Source organism: Erythrolamprus reginae, chromosome 1, assembly GCF_031021105.1.
Source record: "Erythrolamprus reginae isolate rEryReg1 chromosome 1, rEryReg1.hap1, whole genome shotgun sequence".
NCBI lineage: Eukaryota > Metazoa > Chordata > Lepidosauria > Squamata > Dipsadidae > Erythrolamprus > Erythrolamprus reginae.
The window spans coordinates 39358535-39382567 of record NC_091950.1 but is presented as its reverse complement, the minus strand read 5'-3'; the positions used below and the strand labels follow the sequence as shown (position 1 = coordinate 39382567).

Here is a 24033-nt window from a genome sequence, read left to right as displayed (position 1 = left end):
CCTCCTTCCTGTCTGTGAGCAGTCTAGTTGTTCCTCGGAGAATCTTTCTAATACTGGTCTCGTAGTTGACAAAGTCAGATGGAAGAAAAACACAGTGTTCGGAAATATTTTTCACATTTTCCATCTATTAGAATGAAAGCTATCAGATAAAGTAATGTTATGTCTGAATGGCAAACAATGCATGACAATGGAAGTGTAGTGGGGTTTTTTTCAGGTAACTGAAAAAAAGAACATTAGGATAAATAGTGCAAAATGCAGCTGCGTGAACTATTATGGGTCTTCCAAATCTGCCCACATCTCGCCATCACTCCGCGAGTTGCATTGGTTGCCTATTGACCTCCAGACACAATTCCAAGTGTTGATTATGACCTAAAAAGCCCTACATGGTTTAGGATCATATTACCTACGAGACCGTCTTCTGTGTCATGTATCCCAGTGACCGGTCAGGTCCCACAGAGTTGGCCTTCTCAAGGTCCCATCAGCCAGGCAATGTTGTCTGGTGGGGCTTAGGGGAGGACCCTTCTCTATACCAGCTCTGCCCCTTTGGAACCAACTCCCTCCGGAGATTCATACCACCCCCATCCTCCTGGCCTTGAAGAACCATCTTTGCCAGCAGGCATGGGGGGCTGTGAATATTAAGAACTAACTCCGGCCGATATCATGAATGGTTAATTTAATTTAATTCTCCGTACTGAAGGAGTGGGTCCAGCAGTCACATGGGTTGCTCCTGTCCAATCCGTTGGAACTGAGCCTAGTATTAAAAAAGACTGCTGGATCCGCCCCTTCCCCAGAATTCGCTCAGTTCGCATATCCTGCGGTTGTATTGTGAATGCTCGTTCAACATTCTAACACCTTCCCTTCGATCTTTCCTTCAAAAAGTAGTAAGATTTATTGTCTTTATTTAATTACTTGCACTAATTGCGCCAGCCGTTTAAAAGAAAAAAACGCGGCTTGGCTTTATTTCCTTGGGAGAAGTTGCGGTTTCGTTTTCCCCCGGCGGTTTTGCCGGTTACGATTCCTGCGGCCGCTTGTGGATTCTTCTAATCCCTTGGCCTGGAGGTCCTAGTGCAAGTATTTATCCATTGAAATATTGATTATTTATTGTATATAAATATTTAAGGGCTTATAAAATACCTCCTGCGGAGTGAGACGCCTTCTAGTCTCCTGGACTTAGTCGATCGCTTTTCCCTTAAGAAATTCTCAGCAGCGATCTTTTCGGCGCGAAGGCCTTCGCGCCCTTTTTTAAAAATCTAGGCCTCTCGTGTTGGCCTTCTGCCAGCCGCGTAGGCCTCAGTCCACCGCGTGGATCCGGGAGCGGGCCTTGGGGGTCCCAGGCTAAATTCTCCACCGGCTAAGCCTCCAACCAGAGTGCCTTGGTTTACTTAATTACAAAGTTTAGGGAGGCTGGCCCCGCTGGATTTGGGGGCACGAACTCTGGGTTTGCCCAGATTGTCCTCACGTTTCAGCAGCTTCGAGGCCTCGAAGCAGGATCCATTCCTCTTGGGAAGTCCTTGAAATCTTCTCCTTATAATTCAGTTATTGGCTCAGCCTTGTCTTCTGTTAAATTGTCAGACTATGGCTACTTTTCCCAAGAGAGGCACAACTAAAGGTCCCAAAGAGGTTAGGCCTACTGGTAATTCTACTGAAGTTCCCCAGGCCTCTTCCTCCTCTTCCTCAGGCACCCATTCCTTAGCCAAGCCCACCAGGGCTGAGAAGAGAAGGGACCCAGCCCTACAAAAAATACATGATAAATCAGCCAAACTTTTTAAGGTGCAGGCCCAAGTGCATATCAATCCAACCCCCCCGGAGGCCTCTAACCTGCCTCTTTCTGGGGTTCCTGTGCTATCCCTGGATGAGCCAAACCTAAATCCACCCCAACCTAACCTATGGGGTTTAGGTCCAGAGGAGCCAGATATTACCGAGGATTCCTCCCAGCCAGAACCTGCTCAGGCCCTCAGGGATCCTCCGGCTTTTCCGGCTGATATTTCTTCCTTGCCTCCGGAGTTTCAGTCTATCTTGACTATTCTGACTAACACCATTGACGCTAAACTCTCATCTTTCAATGTGCCTTCTCTGTCTCATCCCCCACCACGCTTCTCCCGTCCCGTGAGTTCTTCTCCTTCCTACAGAGCCCCAGCCATGGAGGTCTCTGACTCCTCTCAGGAAGAGGATGAGGATGGGGACGCAGAAGAGGATGATGACCCATTTCAGCGTCTGTCGGAAGATGAGGAATCTCAGATCAAGATTCCAGCCCCAGCTGCTATCTTTCCTTCGCAGCTTTTCAAATCTCTCCTGTTTAAAGCTAGAGTATCCACGGGGCTAGCCGGGCAAGAAAAACAGGCTACTTCTTCCTCAGACCCTCCGGAGGAAAATCTTCCTTATTTCATGGAAGAACAGGAAGACAATGAGGTAATACCTATGCCCAAGTTGTTTAAGGACGCTTTGCTTAAACAGTGGGACCACCCAACCGTTGGCCTTACTCCCACTCCCAAGGACAAGAAACTCTACAAGCTCTTCTCCTCCTATGAGGAACTCCTAACATGTCCCAAGCCAGATGAACCAGTGAAGACACTCCACTCGACTTCTGCCATACCGGGCGAAGCAAAGGAGGTCCTCCGGCCAGAGGACAAACGACTTGAGCAAATGCTCAAAAGGAGTCTCCTTGCAGACTCATGGGCCATTAAGAGGGCTGCAGCGGCATCCTTCTTTTCCAGAGCTGTGCTCTTGTGGCTTCGTCAGCTCCAACCACACCTGCCGCCAGATGACTTACGGGGTCAACAGGATTTCAACAATATCTTCGCAGCTCCCCGATATGTAGCAGATGCTTCCCTCCAATCTTCCAGATTTGCAGCCAGGTCAGTAGCAGCCTCCACAACGGCCAGAAGACTTCTATGGCTCCGCCCTTGGCAGGCGGGAGTAAGACAGAAGTGGCTGTTAGCCATGGGTCCGCTGAAAAGTAACCTCCTCTTCGGAGACCTTCTGGACCCTCTCCTTACGGAGACCACAGACAAGAAAAAGGTCTTCGGACCTACCACCAAGAAGGCCCCTAAACCGCAGCCCTTTCGGCGCACAGGGCGTCAACAGGATCAGGGCTTCGCATTTCAAAGGAATCCAGGTCAGTATTTCCCTCGGTTTCGATCCCAATCTAGAACCACCAGGGGCGGAGGTTCCCATTATCAGAGAGGATCCTCTTCTACCAGGGCTTCCAAAAGAGCCAGATGGTAAGTTTTCCTCCTTTCCCATAGGCGGTCGCCTAGCCTGGTTCTCTTCCGACTGGCACCGTTCTTGTAAGGACCCCTGGGTCATTGACACTGTGGAAAGGGGCCTAAGGTTAGAGTTCATTTCACCTCCCCCTAACCGTTTTATTTCTTGTCCTTCTCCCAGTTCCACTCCATCTCGTATCCGAATGGAGGAGGCTATTTCTCATTGTTGACTATTAGAGCTTTCAACCGGTCCCCTCTCTCCAGAGAGGTTTAGGCTTCTATTCCATCCTCTTCATGGTCCCTAAGACCTCTGGAGGCTGGAGAGCCACCTTAGATCTAAAGAATTTGAACCGGTTCATAAAATATAGGAAATTCAAAATGCATTCCTTATCTTCCATTTTAGCAGCTCTACATCAGGGAGACTTTATGGGGTCTCTGGATCTCACGGAGGCCTACCTCCATATTCCCATTGCCAAGGTCCATAGGAATTTTCTGCGCTTTGCCCTTCAAGGCAGGCTTTTTCAGTATAGGGCTATGCCATTTGGGCTCTCCTCAGCTCCCAGAGTCCTCACTAAACTCTTGGGATCCTTGGCAGCTCATATCCGGGCCTCTCCCATTCATATTTTATGTTATTTAGATGACATTTTGATTCATGGAAATTCCAGATCTGGTGGGGCTGCAGACCTCTGTTTTACCATGTCGGTTCTACAGAATCATGGTTCTCCATAAATCTTAAAAAGAGCCACCTTGATCCATCCACTTCCATTCTGCATCTGGGAACTATCATTAATTCCGAGATATCCCAGGTTTTCCTCTCCACTGAGAGAAAACGCAGCTTTTTGGATCTCATTGCTCGCATCCTGCCCCAGCAATCTACCTCCATTGCCACCCTATCTTCCCTTTGGGTAAAATGGTGTCATGTATTGGTATTGTTCCCTGGGTCCGTCTTCACGCCAGGGAACTACAGTGGCTCCCATTACCCTTCCAGAGATCGGGCCACAGCAACTCGAATCGTCGCATCACCATCCCACCGACGGTTCGCAGATCCCTCAAGTGGTGGACTTCTCCAGCCCTAGACAAGGGATCTCCCTCCCGGTGCCCCGACCAGTTTGTAGTCACCACAGATGCCAGCCTCTCGGGCTGGGGAGTCCACGCCCAGGGTCTTTTAGCTCAGGGCACATGGGCACCGGAGGAGGCTTCCAGGCCCATCAATTGGCTAGAATTAAGAGCCGTGTCTCTAGCTCTAAAACAATTCCACTCTCACATCTCCAACCAACATGTGCTGATTCTCACCGACAATATAGTCACCAAAGGCCATATTTGCAGACAGGGAGGCACAAGATCCAAGGCCCTCATGAGGGAGGCCCGAAGTTAGGCCTTTGGGCAGAGAAAACTCTCCAGTCGCTTCTAGCCGACCACATCTCGGGGAGCCTCAATGTCCAAGCGGACTGGCTCTCGCGAGTGACCTTAGATCCAGGCGAGTGGAATCTCCATCAGTCACTGTTCCACCAGATCTGCCTCAGGTTCGGCCATCCAGTGTTGGATCTATTTGCGACCAAAGCCAATGCCCAGCTCCCTCGCTTCATCTCCAGGTTCCCGTCTCCGGGAGCAGAGGCTATCAATGCTCTCAGGAGCCCTTGGCCTCCAGGTCTATTGTATGCCTTCCCTCCAATTCCAATTCTGCCAGACGTGATCAACAAAATCCTCCTGGAGAAGGCCCGAGTAATTCTGATTGCCCCTCACTGGCCTCGCAGGCCCTGGTTCGCGGACCTCCAACAACTGTCCGTCCAGGACCCCTGGCGACTCCCCGTTTCGGAGGATATGTTGCGACAGGGGGCCTCCTTCCACCCGGACCCAGAGTGGTTCCACCTCACCGCCTGGCTATTATCCGGAGGGACTTAGACCTGCGAGGGTATGACCCGGACACAGTGGAAATCATCCTGAAGTCTAGCAGAGGGTCTACCAACCGGATCTACGACCATACTTGGTCCAAATTCCATCAGTGGTGCTCGCAGGGGGGTTTTTCAGCACCAGCCGCCGACACCTGGCCGCCACTTCTTCCGTCTTGGCGGGGCCTCGCAGGCAGCCCTCCGCTCTTTTCCAGAAATCCAAGAATTTCTAAGAGGAGTGGCCATCCTCAGGCCTTCTAAAATCCACAGATATCCTACCTGGGACTTGCCACGGGTTCTCCACTCTCTTACTCAGGCACCTTACGAACCCCTGAATTCTGCGTTCCTCAGGTACCTATCCTTTAAGGTAGCATTCCTGGTGGCGATTACATCCGCCCGACGCATATCTGAGTTGGCAGCCCTTTCTATCACACAGGACCTTTGCCAGGTTTCACCAGGATAAAGTGGTTCTGCGACTGGACCCCACCTTTCTACCAAAGGTTAGTTCCATGTTTCACAGATCTCAGGATATCATATTACCTTCCTTCTGCCTCCAACGAGAGCATCCCCTGGCAACTAGATGGCACACTCTGGATCTCACTAGAGCGCTAAAGGTTTATATCCAACGCACAAGATCCATCCGGAGATCTGAAGCACTCTTCATAGCCTACCATCCCAGATCCTTGGGATCCAGAGTGTCTCCTACAGTAATAGGTCGTTGGATCAGAGGGACCATCTCTAAGGCCTACGAGACAGCTCCCCTTTCCATTCCAAGGAATATTACAGCGCATTCCACCAGAAGTGCTGCCACATCTGCCGCTTGGGCGACTCAGGCTCCGTTGGAAGAAGTCTGCAAAGCAGCCACTTGGGCCTCGCCAAATTTCTTCATAAGGCACTACAAAATCGATTCGTACGCATCAGCGGACGCTGCCTTCGGCAGAAGAGTACTCCAATCCGTTATCTCTCACGATAGCAATGTACTCCCACCCTAGGGACCTATCTCTTGGGTATGTCCCATGTGACTGCTGGACCCACTCCTTCAGTACGGAGAATAGGCGTTGATTGCTTACCTGAACGCCTCTTCTCGTACGGTGAGTGGGTACAGCAGTCACTTCCCTCCCTATGTGTGGTCTTCTTTACCTTCTATTCTATTTTCTTATAACACATGAGAGTTGAACATTAAAGAGCTTCACTACTGAGCCTAGTCTATGGATTCGCGAATTCTGGGGAAGGGGCGGATCCAGCAGTCTTTTTTAATACTAGGCTCAGTTCCAACGGATTGGACAGGAGCAACCCATGTGACTGCTGTACCCACTCACCGTACGAGAAGAGGCGTTCAGGTAAGCAATCAACGCCTATTTAATTGGATGAATGTGGATGATTGTTTCTTAGGAAAATGGGATTTTAGAATTTTTAGAATGTTTAAATATTAATTAGTATTAATTTTAATAGGGTAATTTCTCAGATCAAATAGTATTACAGAATACCTGTGGGTGGGTATGGAGGATTGAATATGTTAATTTGAGTCCTCTACTAAAGAAGAAAAGAGGGGGGGGGGATCAAATAAACACATAAAATAGCTGGACAATAATTGCACCTGTAGCAGTATTATATGAGTATTACATGAAAAACTAGTTCAGATTTTTAAAAGTGTATGTGAGCTTCAGATATTGCATATTTTTTAGCAAGTTTATTGACTTGAGTCCAGGATATCAAAAACAAATATACAGTGATAACCTATTTTTAAATAAAACATAATGAGACAAACATTTTTGAAGGCTTGCACATAGGCAAAGGAAGTATCCTCAACTTATGATCATAGTTGGAACCAGAATCTCAGTTGTTAAGAGAAATGTCATAAGATTGTGTTGCTCAATGATCATAACCCTGACACCCCTAGTTATTAAGCGATCTCTCAGATTTTTAAGCAGACTGTTAAGCAGGCAAAGGCATGCAGGATGCCTCAGGGGGTTCCAAGGAAGACCTTAGAAGGTCTGGCGTAGTAGAAAATCTTTCCTGCTAGTGGAGAGATACTCACATGGGGGCTGCACTGGTCCTCTAAGACAGTGTTTTTCAACCAGTGTGCCGTGGCACACTAGTGTGCCGTGAGACATGGCCAGGTGTGCCGCGAAGCTCAGAGAGAGAAAGAAAGAGAGAGAGAAAGAAAGAAAGCAAGAGAGAGAGAAAGAAAACAAAGAAAGAAAGAGAGAGAGAAATAAAGCAAGAGAGGGAAAAAGAAAGAACAAGAGAGAGAGAGAAAGAGAACAAGAGAGAAAGAGAAAGAAAGAGAGGGAGAGAGGGAGGGAAGGTGGGAGAGAGAAAGACATAGAGGGAGGTAGGGGAGGGAGAGAGAAAGATCAAAAAAGAGGAAGGAAGGGAGAAAGAAAGGGAAGGAGAGAAAAAAGAGAAAGAGAGAGAAAGAGGGAGGGAGAGAGAAATAGAGCAAAAGGGAGGAAGAGAGAGAGATAGAATTTTTTTGTCCAAACTTTTTTTAGCTGCCCCCCCATCCCCACTCAATGTGCCCCATGGTTTTGTAAATGTAAAAAATGTGCCGCGGCTCAAAAAAGGTTGAAAATCACTGCTCTAAGAGACTTCCTCACTTTCCTGAGGCACTCTACATTCCTTACCTTATCATGCTGTCTCTCCATTTAAAGGCTGAAAATCATGCTCGGATTTTGGCTGCTGCTTGTTTCTGAGGGCTAGCTGAAAAAGCTCCCTGCTGAAGGATTATGAGCTCTGTGCCTGCTTTGAGCCAGCCAAAACCTAATCAGGCACAGAGCTCAAATCTTTCAGCAGGGAGTTCTTTTTCTCTGTATGTTGACTGAAAGAACTTTCTGCTGAAATCCAAGCAGGTATGGAGCTGAACTCTTTTGACAGGGAGTTCTTTCAGCCACCCTCCAGAGACAAGAAGGAATTTTCTTAGCAAATGGCAGCAGCTTGAACATTCCCAGCTAGCTTCTCCATTGACTTTCTGGATAAGCCAGCATAAATTACAAATGGTGAGCACACAATTATGTTGCAACTTGTCATAAGTCAAATTTCAAAATGAAATTCAATAGTGAAAAAAGGTTCTACATTTAGGCAGGAAAAACAAAATGCACAGGCACAGTATATGTGGTACCTTGCTCAATAGTAGTAACTGTAAGAAGGATCTTGGAGTCCTAGTGGACAACCATTTAAATATGAGCCAGAAGCAGCTGCCAAAAAAGCCAACACAATCCTAGGCTGCATAAACAGAAGGATAGAATCAAGATCGCATGAAGTTGACACGTGGAATACTGCATTCAGTTTTGGTTGCCATGATGCAAAAAGTATGTTGAGACTCTAGAAATAGTGCAGAGAAGACAACAAAGATGAATAGGGGACTGGAGGCTAAAACATGAAGAACAGTTGCAGGAACTGGGTATGTCTAGTTTAATGAAAAGAAGGACTAGGGGAGACACAATAGCAGTGTTCCAATATCTCAGGGGTTGCCACAAAGAAGAAGGAGTCAACCTATGCTCCAAAGCACCTGAGGGTAGAACAAGAAGCAATGGGTGAAAACTAAATAAGGAGCTAAGCAACTTAGAACTAAGGAGAAATTTCCTGACAGTTAGAACCACTGGTGGGGTTTGGCTAATTAGCACCACTTGCGGAGAACCAGTTGTTAAATTTTTGAGCAGTTTGGTGAACTGGTTGTTGGAAGAAATCATTAGGGCAGAAAACCAATTATTTGAATCCCACCATGCTTAAAACAATTAATCCGTGGAACAGCTTGTCTCCAGAAGTTGTGAATGCTCCAATACTTGAAGTTTTTAAGAAGATGTTGGATAGCCATTTGTCTGAAGTGGTATAGGGTTTCCTACCTATGCAGGGCATTGAACTAAAAGACCTCCAAGGTCCCTTACAACTCTGTTATTCTATTCTGTTCTGTTCTGTTCTATTCTATAGTGCAAAGAGGTTGCCAAGCAACCAGGTTATGATCATGTGACTGGTGTGTGTGTGTGTGTGTGTGTGTGTGTGCAAAGTTCCCCTATTTTACAATCTTTCTTGCTACAGCTGTTAAGTGAATGACTTGCAGCTGTTAAGTTAATAACAAGGGTATTAAGTGAATCTGACTTCCCCATTGACTTTGCTTGTCAAACAGTTGCAAAAGGTGATCACATGACCTCAGGACACGGCAACCATCATAATTATGAACCAGTTGCCAAGCATCTCAATTTTGATCACATGACTATGAGCATGCACTGGTCATAAGTGTGAAAACTGACCTCAAGTCCCTTTTTTCAGTGCCGTTGTAACTTTGAATAGTCACTAAATGAACTGTTAAAAGTAAAGGATTGACTATAATTTTCAAGCCTCAGGTCTCTTACTTCAGATCCTCACAAATGTGATTAAATATAAGATGATTCTGTATCCCAAAGCAGCATTCCTCGGAGTTCTTGGAGACGGGCAGCATATAAATCCAATTAATAAAATAAATAAAAAAATTAAATTCCCCATGCTGGCTGGGGAATTCTGGGAGATAAAGTCCGCACATCTTAAAGTTGCCAAGGTTGAGAAACACTGACCTAAGCTATGCCCATTTCTAGTTGGGGAGGCGGTCTTGTGTGAAGTACATTTAAACTGTTCAGATGTTTTGTTCACAGAGCTTCACTTAAGAATTTTTTTATATACTATTCTTTCAGGTTGGCAGATCAACAGAGAGCCCCATAGATTTTGTTGTAACAGACACGATTTCCGGCAGCCAAAACAGTGATGAAACTCAGATCACCCAAAGTACTATTTCCAGGTTTGCATGTCGCATTGTCTGTGACCGGAATGCACCATATACAGCCAGAATTTTTGCTGCAGGATTTGACTCTTCCAAAAACATATTCCTTGGGGTGAGCATACCAAGTTTTCACATAAGTCGGGACATGACTCTATTTCATATGATGAAGGGCTGCTTCAAATAATAGCTTCTCCCAGAGCAATGTCTGTTTCGTGCAAATCCATCCATTTTATAAAAATAGGAACAAAGAGTTCTGAAAATAGTCATACTTTTATATATGTGTGTATGTACCACGTTATCATCCCACTACAATCACACACTAACTCTTGATGACTCACAAGATAACAATGAAAATAAAACTAACAGTGGAAATAGAGAAACCTGCCCTCCAAAAGGCATCTGGCATCAACCCCCAAACGCCTCCAGAAAAACTGTTTTAAGAAGCTTTGAGAGCTTGGGCTAAAAGCACATCCAGAGAATTGGGCAGATGATGAAAACAGTGCAACTAGGCCTTGAAACCCCAAAAATGAGAGGTAACAAGTTGCTTCTCCCAGCACAATCAAAATGGTAGTGCTGATTTCAGAGATAGGTGGACATGAAATAACACAGCCCCAAGCCATAGAAAGCTTTATAGATTAAAACCAGTAATTTAGGTTGCACTTGGAAGCTGATAGGAAGCCATTGCAGGTTTCCAAAATAGATACAAACTGTGTCCAATAGGAAGCACCCCTGAGCACCAGGGTCACTGCATTTTGTATCAGTTGAATCTTCTGGGTGGTCTTTAAACGCAACCCATGCAGAATGTTCTAGAATACTTAATAGTCTTATCCAATATTGTGGACTTAAACTAGTAGCAATTCTCCAGAACTTCAGGTAGAAGTAGATAGTTCGCTGGGTTGGCTGACTTGCTGCTCCCATCACTACCAACTTAGGGCACCTTAAATATGTTTAGTTTGTATATAGAGTTAGGAACCAAAGAAAGCCATCAATAGGATCATAAGATCATTGGTATTGGTACAAAGGAGGAGCTTTTATTTTTTTTTTTGAAAAAAAATGAAGCAAGAGATGAGAACTCAGAGAGGGATGGCATAGAAGTCCAATTAATTATTTTCTATTTGAAATGGATAAAGGAAACTTGCTAGTTACACAGCTTTAGTCCAAGTTATTTATAATCTGTTATATTCTATATTCTTATTCTATCTATCCTTTGATATGTGGTTGTATTAGGCACTTGGTAATTTAAGTATGGAAAGCCTGAATAATTTATTTTTTATTTCTTGTGGTGGCATTTTGTCTAGGAAAAAGCAGCAAAATGGAAGAACCCAGATGGACACATGGATGGATTAACAACTAATGGCGTTCTAGTCATGCATCCTAAAGGAGGGTTCACTGAAGAATCGAAACCTGGAGTTTGGAGAGAAATTTCAGTCTGCGGTGATGTATATACTCTACGGGAAACAAGATCTGCTCAACAAAGAGGCAAGCTAGTAAGTTAATGATAAAACATGATTTAAAATTATTTCTAGCCATTAAAGAACATTAATGTGTTTTTTAGTTAAAAAGTGAACTTTGTTCAAAAGAATCTTATCAAACAAGACAACATAAAAAGTTTGCAACGATAAATAATGCAGAAAACACAAATCAATCTCAAAGCCCTTACAAGAGAACCATTTTACTTCCCAAATGAGAAAGAACATTCTTTGTTGTGCTTTTTTTAATGATGTTTTTGATGTTAGGTGACCATTTTAGGTCTTGAGATATGATAGAACCTAGAAATTTGAAAGTCTCTACAGTTGATACTGTGTTGTCTAGTATTGTGAGAGGAGAAAGGGTGGAAGGGTTTCTCCTAAAGGTTTTGAGTGTGTTCAGTTCCAGATTGTTCCGGTCATACCACAAGGTTAGTTGCTCAATCTCCCATCTGTATGCAGATTCATCATTGTCTTGAATGAGTCCGATCACTGTTGTATCGTCTGCAAACTTCAGTAGTTTAACAGATGGATTGTTTGAGATGCAGTCATTGGTGAATAGAGAGAAGAGAAGTGGTGAGAGTACACAGCCTTGGGGTGTGTGTGTGTGTGTGCTAATTCTATATGTATGTAGGTATTATATAATTGTACATGGGTATACAGTAATACCTCATGATACGAACTTAATTGGTGCAAGGAAGAGGTTCGTAAGACGAAAGGTTCGTAAGATGAAACATTGTTTCCCATAGGAAACAATGTAAAGTCAATTAATCCGTGCAACCAACCCCCCCCCCCCCCCCGCAAAAAAACGGCTTTCGGCGACTGCTGGGAAGCCGCGCGGCTTTTTAAAAAGGTGACAGCCGGCCTGGGGGGCTTGCCAGCACCCCCCTGAACCCGGGTTCGGGGTTCGGGGGGGTGCTGGGAAGCCCCCCAGGCCGGCTGCGACCTTTTAAAAGAGCCGCGCCGCTTCCCATCTGTCTCCTGAAGCCGAACGGCAAAGCCGAACTTCCGTGTTCGGCTTCAGGAGACAGCTGCGAAGCGGCGCGGGTGTTTTAAAAGGTCGCAGCCGGCCTGGGGGGCTTCCCAGCACCCCCCCGAACCCCAAACCTGGAAGTTCAGCAAAAGTTCGGGGTTCGGGGGGTGCTGGCAAGCCCCCCAGGCCGGCTGCAACCTTTTAAAACACCCGCGCCGCTTCCCAGCTGTCTCCTGAAGCCGAACGCTAAAGCCAAACTTCCGCGTTCGGCTTCGGGAGACAGCTGCGAAGCGGCGCGGGTGTTTTAAAAGGTTGCAGCCGGCCTGGGGGGCTTCCCAGCACCCCCCCGAACCCGGAGGTTCGGCAAAAGTTCGGGGTTCGGGGGGTGCTGGCAAGCCCCCCAGGCCGGCTGTGATCTTTTAAAACACCCGCACCGCTTCCCAGCTGTCTCCTGAAGCCGAACGCTAAAGCCGAACTTCCGCGTTCAGCTTCGGGAGACAGCTGCGAAGCGGCGCGGGTGTTTTAAAAGGTTGCAGCCGGCCTGGGGGACTTCCCAGCAACCTCCCGAACCGAACCCGGGGTTCAGCAAAATTTTGCCTCTTCTTACGAACTTTGTTCGAGTTACGAACGGGCGTTCGTGAGGCTTCTGGGAAGCCCCGCCGCCCGGCTGTTACCTTTTAAAACAGCCGCGCGGCTTCCCAGCAGTCTCCGAACACCGGTTCGTAACTCAAAAAAAGTTCGTAAGAAGAGGCAAAATTTTTCTGAACCCCGGGTTCGTATCACGAGTTGTTCGTAAGACGAGGGGTTCGTATCTTGAGGTACCACTGTACTTTAAAACATTCTAGGTTCACTTCTGTTTCACAAGCTATATTGGCTGCTAATTGGCAAAGTGACGGAGTTCCATTCCAATGACCAAGTTAAATCATATGGTCACTAGATGAATACATGAGAGAGAAAGAGAAATGCTGGGATTATCACTGATTGCTGTTAAAGTTGTAGAGTTAGTCATTCCTCCATGTATTATCAGGTGCATGAAATTTTACAGTAAATGCTGCATTGGCTAGAAAATGATTTTGATTTTTTTGAAAAAAATGATTTTTACTCTCATTGCAAAAAAAATGGTTTTCAAACAAAGTTTCTAAGCAAGAAATTGGTGTAAAATTATTTGTGGCTTGAGGCCTGTTGATCTAGGGAACATCTCTTCCATTTATGTTGTCCATCTATAAAATCTAATGTAGTGGGATGCTTCAGGTTCCATCATTCAAATGCTGTCAGATCTCAGAGATGATGCTTTTCTGTAGCTTTACCTGTGTTGTGAGATAGTATCACCTATTCTCCCAGAGTTCATCCAGCCACAACTTTGTTGTTTATGCAAGCCTTGGAATGTGGCTTACATTCAACAGATCCTCAAACAAGCATTTGTCTACTTGTTTGATTATTTGAATGTGTTTGTGACTAATTATTAGATGTCTATGGAGATTCTTAGCCATCCAGGTCATGGTTGAAAAAGCACCTATGGAACTAATCATTAGACTCGGGTAATGGGGCAGCTTATAAATCAGATGGACTGACATTGGGAAAATTCTAGTAGAATGAACTCGCCGCTCTTAAAAATGCAGAAGTTAGAAAAAAACTCTGCTAAACTAATAAAAACATAATTGTCCATTGCTCTAGCTCTTAGGTATTTATTTTACAAATGCCATTGTCTGAGTGAGATGGCTGGGTGGCTCATCTTAATATAAGACGTTAAAGAGAAGAATGAAAGTTCCATTACTACCAGAAGGGTGGGGGAACATTGCGAAAGGAATCGTTTTCAATTTGTTCTTCTTTTCTGCTTGGCATTTTAGGTGGAAAATGAAACCAACATCCTACAAGATGGTTCTCTCGTTGATCTATGTGGGGCCACACTCTTGTGGAGAACAGCAGATGGCTTATTTCACACACCAACTCAGAAACACATAGAGGCTCTACGGCAAGAAATCAACGCTGCAAGGCCCCAGTGCCCCGTGGGATTGAATACACTGGCTTTTCCTAGCATTAATCGTAAAGAAGTGGTAGAAGACAAACAACCGTGGGCTTACCTCAGCTGTGGCCATGTCCATGGTTATCATAACTGGGGACACCGCAGTGATACAGAAGCCAATGAGCGTGAATGTCCCATGTGCAGAACTGTTGGTCCATATGTTCCTCTTTGGCTTGGGTGTGAGGCAGGCTTTTATGTTGATGCTGGTCCACCAACTTACGCTTTCACCCCTTGTGGGCATGTGTGTTCAGAAAAATCTGCCAAATACTGGTCTCAGATCCCATTGCCACATGGTACTCACGCATTCCATGCTGCCTGCCCTTTCTGTGCTATCCAGCTGTCTGGAGATCAGAACTGCATCAAACTTATTTTTCAGGGTCCAATTGACTGATAATGCCATTTTACAGATGACCATTATACAGCTCATTTTGTTAGCAATTTACTGTGAAGATAAAGAATTGCCACTAACTCTAGATTTTACCTTTTTTAAAAATAAGATTGAGGGCTTTGGGGGTGGAATTAGCAGCTGGGATGTGAAGTTATTTTGATACATGAAACCAAACAGTTATCAGTGGCATTGCATGCTGAACAGCAGCATGCTCATGATGACATCTTTTTTGGTTAAGCTGTAGTATATTTGTAAGATTTGTAAGATTAGAAGAAAAATACCAGTGTCTTAATGATTTTTTTAATATTGGAATTTTTTAACAGAAATGTTTTCTTCTACACTTTGAATGACAAGCCTTTAAAACACATATTTTTTCAATCTAAAAAAAGCATACAGAATGTAATTTGTCCTCTCTTTTTAATTTGCAATATAATTAACTTGAATAATTCATTCTCAAAGAGAATGTATCAAATGTTTGAGTAAAACTAGGTGAATATTCACTTAATACATTGAACTTAGAGTGAACATAAAAGGTTGGCTTTATCAACATAGCACAAAATATTATTGAGATTCTGCAGTGTTGTCTAATATACTGTAGCTGTCCAAGAGACATAGTTACTTGAAAGTTGGGGGTCTCTGGCTGTGGGTGACTTTCTGTGTTATTTTTCTTTTCTTCAAATAAAAGTTGCTATATTAAACAATGCTCATAAAACTAATAGGGGGAGTTTGAGGAGCAGGTTATTTACTCCAACCTAAGTTTAAGACAGTGTATGCAAAGCGAGCATTTCTTTCCTTGCTTCTGACTCTTCCGAGCTAACTATGTTATCTACCGTTAGCAGGGACTGTACTATCATTCTGTCCTGTATTTTACTAAATTAACACAGCCTAGAATGATCCTATAAGGATTAGCATTAGGCCAATTATCAGAGTAGCACATATTTCTTTTTCCATAGAATCCATGGCTCTTCTCAGGCACTAACCTTTTCATGCATGTTCTTCCTAGCTTGGTTGGTCCTACTTAGGTCTGTTTCTCTTATGGTGCTCTTGCAGCACCATGGACTGAAGCAAAGTGGTTCTCCCGCCAGTTTAGTGATGCTAAATGTATCTCATTTAAATTCAGTGGTCGTAAGTCACAATGTATTTATCACAAGTCTTTTTCGGTTTTGCATCTGGTGCCATTTGTAATTTTCATGCATATCTACCTATTTGTACCATCTTAACAGTTTTGTTTCTTTCTAATTATGCCTTTTGGCTTTACTTGTATTAACTTGCCCTTGCATGCATGACCTGTGAGCAAATGAAAATGTAGCAAGTTATTAATCCAGTTTTTCAATAGTTTCACTTTCTACAATAGTGGGAAGTTTTGGATAATTTTTTATAGAACATACACAAACTGCCCTTGATCTTATAATCAGTTTTATGCCCTCTTCAGTCTAAACCAACTGCAGAAATTTCTGCATAATTCACGTTTAAATTCTTGAAATTTAAATTTTAAAATAATAATTTAAAATAGGTGGCTTTGTTTTGCATAATGTGCAAATCTTTTCTAATAATACCGTTGACTTGTTAATGTTTGGTTTGCTATTTTTCTTTTCTTACTTTCATTAATTTAATTTAGAAAAAAAAACCCTTTAAATGTTTAGGATCAATTCATGTCTTAAGTAACTTGAAATTTTGATTTAGTATGGGAGGAATGGTGGATAGGAAACAGACAAATTACTGCTCATTTTGGGAATTATTTTATATGTACTTTATTGTTTTGTGATAGAAATTCAATTTTTGTTTTGTTTTTGTTTTATATTCATGCTATCAAATTTGTTCAATTTTTCATGTTACCATGAAAAAAAGTAGTCCCTACCAGAGAGATATTAATTGCATATCTTGAAGTAAATATTGCATTTTGGATTATCTGTTAAAATGCAGAACAGTCCATTCATTTTCTTTGTCCTTTGTTAAGTATAGAAGTTATATGGTTTTAATATATTAACATACACATACACACATACACTTGAATTGGCCTTTTCATAGTTAAAACATAATACTTTTTTGTCAGTTGACCTTTGAAACACTTCACATGTCCATGCCCATTGACATGTTTTTTTTATTTGGTGATGTTTTAATACACTTTTCCTGTATAAAAGCTTCAGTATTTTTAATTAGAAACAGTTTCTATTATATTGCATCAAACACCTTACTCTGTAGCTTTAGCCCATGTGATAGATTGGGAGAGCCAGTTATTTTCAAAACATTTTGTCTTAGTGCCTTCTAAACAAGATAGTATCTTGCTCTGATTTCCTGATAAAACATGTAATTCAAATCTTGATTAGCTGTTCTCTTTTAATACAGATACTTTAGTCCTTTTAATGAATTTCTGTTAATTGGGGAAATGCTATAAAATCAGTTAAAAAACCATTCTTCTTGTTACTTTAAAAGGTGAAAAAAGAAACTTGTTTGCCGTGTTTGACTGTTTCATATACACAATTATATGGTGATCCTATTTGCTCCAGCAATGAAAGTTGTTCCAGATATATTTTTTCCTTTTTAATGGGTCATATGAGCCCACTCATTCTGCAGTTCTGAATCCTTTTGTAATCTGAGCAGTATGTTTAGAAACAATCCCATATTTCCTCATACTAAAAGGGAGTCTGAATCCCATTTTCCTTTATAGATTACAGAATTTGATTTGACGACTCCTTCTGTTTCAGAGGGCTATTGGCTATATGAAAAATTCCCTATACAAATTGCCCGTACTGTTTATTAAAAGAGCATTCTCAGTATCTTCCTCTGTTAAGCTTTTGGAATTTTAAAAACTATTTTGGATATTGTTCTCCTGAATTCTGTCAGCAATAATATTTTTTACAAGTTAAGATTTCTGAAGCAGTCTGTCAGTGTTGTCTGAATAGAATTTAAAACTCTTGTTATACAAACTTACTTCAAAGTGTGCTTTGTGTCTTATTTTAATTTTTGTTTATCGGCTCACATATTATGCAACTCTGTCATTCCTCATATAGGAAAACATTCTTTTTTCCTTGTAATAAGCCTGTAACCTACATGTTCATGTTCTTCTCTGAAATACAATCCTTGTTTAGTAATCCTTTGATTCTTTCCCATCTAAACCACCCGATGATGGTTCTTCAGTGCCTCAGGCTTGCCAGATACAAATAGAAGATATTTATTTATTTTGGATTCCAGGTTGATTCCAGGGGTGAATGGGAGCATTGAAATTGTGTGCATTTGTAAGAAAAAGCCAACTCTAGTGCAAAGCAAGCCACTGAGTGGCTTTTTTTGCATGTTTTAAATGACTATCTCATTTCATGTTGAACTTTTCCCCAAAGAGCTATGAATTTGTTAGTGTACTCTTTCAATCAGTCATTTTCAGTCTATATTTTACTTAAATGGACATATTTGTGTAACATGCTTCACCTAACTCTATGGATTTATAGAGCTTACCTGAAAGTGGTAACAGATTAAATTGCAGAAACTGCTAAACGCTAAATGTGGTTGGATACTTTATAATTTGATGTGTCATGCAAACTCAACCAGCATTATGTTCCGCAAAATTTTCTGTGCATCCTTTTGAATGTTTGCACTGGTGTTTGCTATCAACCAACCTTTTTCTGTAATTTCTTAATGTCGGATTGAGAAATCTTGACTCATTCCTTGGTCATGGAGTAGTTTAGAAATATTGTGGTACTTTTGTATAAAAGATAAGGATAAGTCTGATCTTTGTTTCAAAATATGTTTGAGGAAGTTGATATGTTTTTGTTTTAATACTTGCATGGTGTCAACACCCCACCCCACCAGTTGGACACAAATTCAAAATATATACAGGAACTGGCCAAAATTGCTTGAGATATCAGAAATTCATCTATGCAACAGATTCCAATGGGTTTTCTCTAAAATAAAGAGAAAGATTTATGTATTTTGAAATAGATTGTAGCCTTTATCCTTTAAAAAGTTATCTAATCTGATACTTCTAGATGTTTTGGGGCTACTCAGTCTTTGAGGTTACAAAGATTTTTGGAAATTGTAATTCTGATACAACTAAAAAATGTCAGGTTGAGAAAAACTGCCCTATAAAATGAATTTGAAGCATGTGCAAACTTCCTCTTTCCTACTTCTTCCAATAACCAAGTACTATCTTGAAAAATATTTATTTAAAAGTCAATGCAAGTCACGCTAACCTGTGTTGGGAGATCCACTAATGTCTGTATAAAAGATTAACTGAGCAGCTTGTAAATCTCTCTGGACAATTCCTCCTCTTCTACTGTAGTCAGCGAGGAAATGTTTCTGTGTTTTTTGTATTAGCTTCTCTGCTTTAGAATCCAATAATTATTTATTTCATTACTGGTCTATTTTGTTCTTTATGAACAGCAGACTTTCTGAAGTCTTAGTTGTCCCTGCAATTTGAATTTCAGGAAAAAGTATACTTGATTTTTCTGAAACTTCATAAGGTTTTTTAAAAATTGCAAATACAAAATATATTTGAAAAGGTTGACCTGTGCAAATAAGTCAAGATATATGGTTGCCCTCCCTTTTGTTAAGTAAATAAGAACATTTTATTATATCCCTATATAAACAATACCGTGGGTCATTAAACAATGCCAGTTTAGAATTTTTTTATGCCATTGAAAGGATTCATTGTTCCATAAGAGCAATAATTGTTTGTCAACTGATGGATTTGCCTACACGATTTGCACTTAAAGCAATGCAATTATCCATTTTTACTACACTAATTCATTACTGTCTAAATGACTTCAGATGTTCGAGCTGTGTATCCATTTTCTTGTTTATGCTTATATCTTCTTATAGTTTCCAGGCAGTGGCACAGGTACAGTTAATAATTTCTATGAAGAGATTATGATGTTAAGCCATTCAGTTTCTTGTGATGGATTTAAGAAGGCAGACTGTTCCATGGAGATTGCTTCAAGCAAATTTAGATGATTCCTTCCAATACATGCGCTTTTACAGATCTGAATCTGATTGGAGAAATGGATAGTTGTTCATCTAATTTAGCATCCATTCCAAAATTATATTAAAAAGGATTTATGTTAATCCTATGGTCAAATATCTCTGAAACATTGAAATAGGATAGTAGTTTCCTTTCATTTAAAAAATCTTAAATAGTCCTAAATTGTTCTTAAGGTGATGTTTTTAATTAGTTGGAAAGCTGTTTTTCTTTAATAAAACAACCTAGATTGTTGAGATATACAAAAAAATCTCTTTGCTTCACTGAGAGGCATCTTGTAGTTTTAGTGAGTACATCAAGTAAGCACAGAAGCAGGAGCTAAAGGACATAAAAGGAGGCATTGCATGATATATAGGATATGTGAGACATCTGGGTATCAAAGTATTGTAATTATTATTGGCATGTTATTTTAATAGCAATTGGTATGGTTGGTAAGTGATTAGGATAAATTCTTGCTTGGAGTTAAGACGAAAATATGACTCATGAAAGATTGCATCAACAGCTGGGATAATTACCAAGAAACAGTTCAGAGGAAAAAAAAATATTTTTCACAAGTTGTCTTCCATATGAATATCAATAGCAGGTAATAATTATTTTAAATGCAGTCTTATTTATAGTAGTTTTGACATACATTTATGGATGTGTTTTTCAAACTCCCGGTGTTAAAAATACTTTGAGTAGGAGTGTCATGGATTGAATCAGGGCTTGTATTACAAAATGGTGACTTACTAATCAGCTAAAAAATAGTTTTAAGACCCTGAAAATGGGCATGTGACAGATCATACCATAATGAGGTCAGCATCAAACTTCAGATATGTGTGAAATAGAAAATATGTTGTTTGAAAGTTTTAATTGTTCTAGATTTTGTATGAAACAGCCCTCTAGAAGGAACTCATAAAAATCCGGGAGTGATATGGGATAAGTAGGGAAAGGCTCCCATCTAGCTGCTCTGGGTGTCATACTCCAACCACCTGCCTGCTTCCAATCTCCCTCCTCTTCTTCCACAAACTACTGTGTGGAACAGCATTGTTTTGTTCTATATAGTCCAAAGATTACAAAACATTCATGGTTCACTTAGAATATTGGCTACTCAACACAGTTGTTCCATGCATGAAACATTCCTACAGAAAATCCATTCTATGCAGGTAACCATTATAGTAACCTTAAAGTCTTTAAATGATTCGGAATAGGCAAAATGTATATTATTGGTTTATTCCATAAAATTGAAAACAAATTTGTGTTAGAGTATTAGGTACCTATATAAGCCATACTTTAGATTTTGGAGACCTTTTAATACATTATTTTAATGTTGAATTTATCTGATTACAAGTTTCCTGATAATCCTCTTCACCTAGAAATAACTACGGAAAGCCATCAGTCTGCACACTAGAGTGAGTATTGATTGGTTGGGGTGTTAGCTAGGCTTTGGGGCATTCTGTCCTATGAAAACAGTGTTCCCTGGAATCTTGATAGGAATCTGGGCCTCTTAAATGATATTTTCATCTCACTATTATCTTACTAGATAATGCTTTAATCAGTCTTCATCTGTCCTAGAGAGGGATAGTGCAAGTTGTAGCTCAGCCACATTTTCCAGCTCTGCCCTAAAATATAATCAAGATTGCCTAGTTAGAAGTTGTGGGGATATCTTTAATAATGAACAAGCAATCATTTGGCACCTTACTAAAAATACCCCACCTCAGTAATACATGTAGGGGAGTCTCATCTTTATAGGAACAGTATATTGAAACTATTAGCTGTTGATCAGCCTTGGTAAAACAAATATGCAAGAAACTCATCCTGGTAAAATAAGTTATTCAAATAATTATCCAACTTAATTTTCTAATGTAACACCTTTTCCCTATGTTAGGTAATTCATTGCCTAGTAAGAAGACTAAATTGTAAGAAGCATAGATAGGAAGCATTAATCAAAACCATTCCTAGAGATCTTATTTTGGACAACTCCAATTGAAAGATGGAAATGGCAATATTGACTTCAGAGTGTTATCAGCTGTTAATGTTCTGAATTATATTTGTGAAATTGGCCTTTTGTACAACAGTGTGAATGAATATTAACATAATTTAATTATTGTATGTTTTGGAAGTACAAGCCATTTTACAGGAGGGGGAAAAATAAAATAGTATTCCAGTATTAACTCTTGACTCCTTTTTTATTCTTCAAAGCTGTTACAGGAATCCAGTGTTTGGTTTGTGAATTAAAGTCAGTATCACTCTTTAAGGCTATCGAATAAATGATTAGTATAACACTGTGTGCATGAAGGTTTGAATCTTAGCAGTTGTGCTGGTCCTTTGGAGCAAATTGGATTCTCCACCATTAAGTATTCTGGAAAGGAATAATTTCACAGGAATGAAATTTACCATGAAGACTGTTAATAGTAGATGTATGTTAAAACCAAGCAGCAGACATTTTTTTACAGTTTACTACAACTAAGAATGTTCTCCAATTGCCACAACAAGATTAAACAGGCCATTCATATAGTTTTGCATTCATATACCTGAAGTGAAAATTCATTATGTTGTTCAGGACATTAAAAATAGTTAATGTGACTGTTCTTAAGAATACAAGCCAGGTAATTTAAGACTTAACAAAAGCCAGATTTTTGTGGTGGTTTACAAAATTACAGTTGGGGGGACGCCTTGTGCCAAATGAAATCCAGAGCAGTAGTCCAGTTCCATTGGTAGCCATTTTGTTCACAAACATCATCTTGTCTTCAGTTTCCCTCCAAACTTCATCATGCTATTCTCTTTTGGGTAAGTAATACTACACAAAGTGTAGAAAAATAGTAAAAAGTAATAACTAAAAATGCCAGAAATAGAAAAATAAATATTGCTTACACCAAGAATAATCACTCTATGTACTGTACCTCTCTGTGCCTTTACACCAGTGTTTCCCAACCTTTTTTGAGCCGCGGCACATTATTCATATTTTCAAAATCCTGGGGAACACTGAAGGGGGGCGGGGTGGGGGGGCGGGCTAAAGAAAAGTTTGGACAAAAAAACCCTCTCTCTTCCTCCCTTTCGCTCTATTTCTCCCTCTTTCTCTCTTTTCCTTCCTTCCCTTCTTTCTCTCTCTCCATCCCTTTCTTTCTTTCTTCCTCTCTTTTTCTCTCTCTTTCTCTCTCCCTCCTTCCCTTCCTCTATGTCTTTCTCTCTCCCTTGCTCTCTCTCTCTGTCTCTCTTACTATCTCTTTCTTGCTTTTCTCTCTCTCTCTTGCTCTCTCTCTCTCTTTCACTGTCTTGCTATATGTCTCTTTCTTTCTCTTTGCCTCTCTTGCTATCTCTCTTTCTTTCTCTCTCTTTCTCTCTCTCTGTCTCTCTTGCTATCTCTCTCTTTCTTTCTCTTTCTCTCTCTGCCTCTTGCTAAGTCTCTCTTTTTCTCTTGCTATGTCTCTCTTTCTCTCTCTCTCTGCCTCTCTTGCTATGTCTCTCTTTCTCTCTCTCTTTCTCTATCTCTCTTTCTCTTTCTCTGCCTCTCTTGCTATGTCTCTCTTTCTTTCTCTCTCTCTCTCAGCTGACTGCAAGCGGGAGCCCTGACGGCGGCAGCTGGACGTGCTGCTGGACACCGTATATGCCAGGCCCGCAGCGCCAGCAGCATGTCCAACCGCCACCGTCAGGGCTCCCGCTTGCAGTCAGCTGAGAGAGAGAGAGAGAGCTCCCTCTCGCCGCCGACATCTCGCGACTGCCTGCGGCCGCTGCGGCCACCCCCCCCGCTCCCAACGCCAGTGCCCTCCCGCGGGGCCACAAAGGACACTTGCCGTGGATGCCAGAGAAGCTCCAGCTGGGCGGGGCGCTGCCGGTACTTCCGTCCTGGGGCTCCCGCTCGCAGCTGTCCCCCGGCTCCTGCTCGATGCCGCGGTTTTCGGTGCTCTCCTGCTGGGCTCCAAAGAAGGAAGGCGGGAAGAAGGAGAGCTCCATTCTTCTCGCCTTTTCCCCGCCTTCCTTCTTTGGAGCCCAGCAGGAGAGCGCCGAAAACCGCGGCATCGAGCAGGAGCCGGGGGACAGCTGCGAGCGGGAGCCCCAGGACGGAAGTACCGGCAGCGCCCCGCCCAGCCGGAGCTTGGCGGCACACCTGGCCATGTCTCACGGCACACCGGTGTGCCGCGGCACACCGGTTGGGAAACGCTGCTTTACACCATTCAAGCTATCCTTAATTTATTCCCTGACGGCTCCTTTTTCTGAAGAATTTCATCAGGTTCAACCATTTTCTCAGTCTTCCCCTTTCTCTTGACTTATTCATTCTGCCTTCCTATATTTGTTTTATGGTTCAGAATTACTAATTTTCTCTATATGATCAAACAATCTCAAAGTACTTATTTTGTGTAGGCCACTTTGTAAATTCAATTTATTTAAA

General features: G+C 41.9%; 1 protein-coding gene across 1 annotated transcript in view; it reads left to right on the top strand.

Annotated features, from left to right (window-relative positions):
- Positions 1-17787, top strand: part of PELI2 (pellino E3 ubiquitin protein ligase family member 2) — a 63952-nt gene extending 46165 nt beyond the window's left edge. The window contains exons 4-6 of the mRNA XM_070749904.1: positions 9760-9957; positions 11144-11332; positions 14132-17787. Coding sequence (XP_070606005.1) covers positions 9760-9957; positions 11144-11332; positions 14132-14698 — 954 coding nt within the window. The 3' untranslated portion in view covers positions 14699-17787. The remainder of the gene's footprint in view (positions 1-9759; positions 9958-11143; positions 11333-14131) is intronic.
- The last annotated feature ends 6246 nt before the right edge of the window (positions 17788-24033 follow it).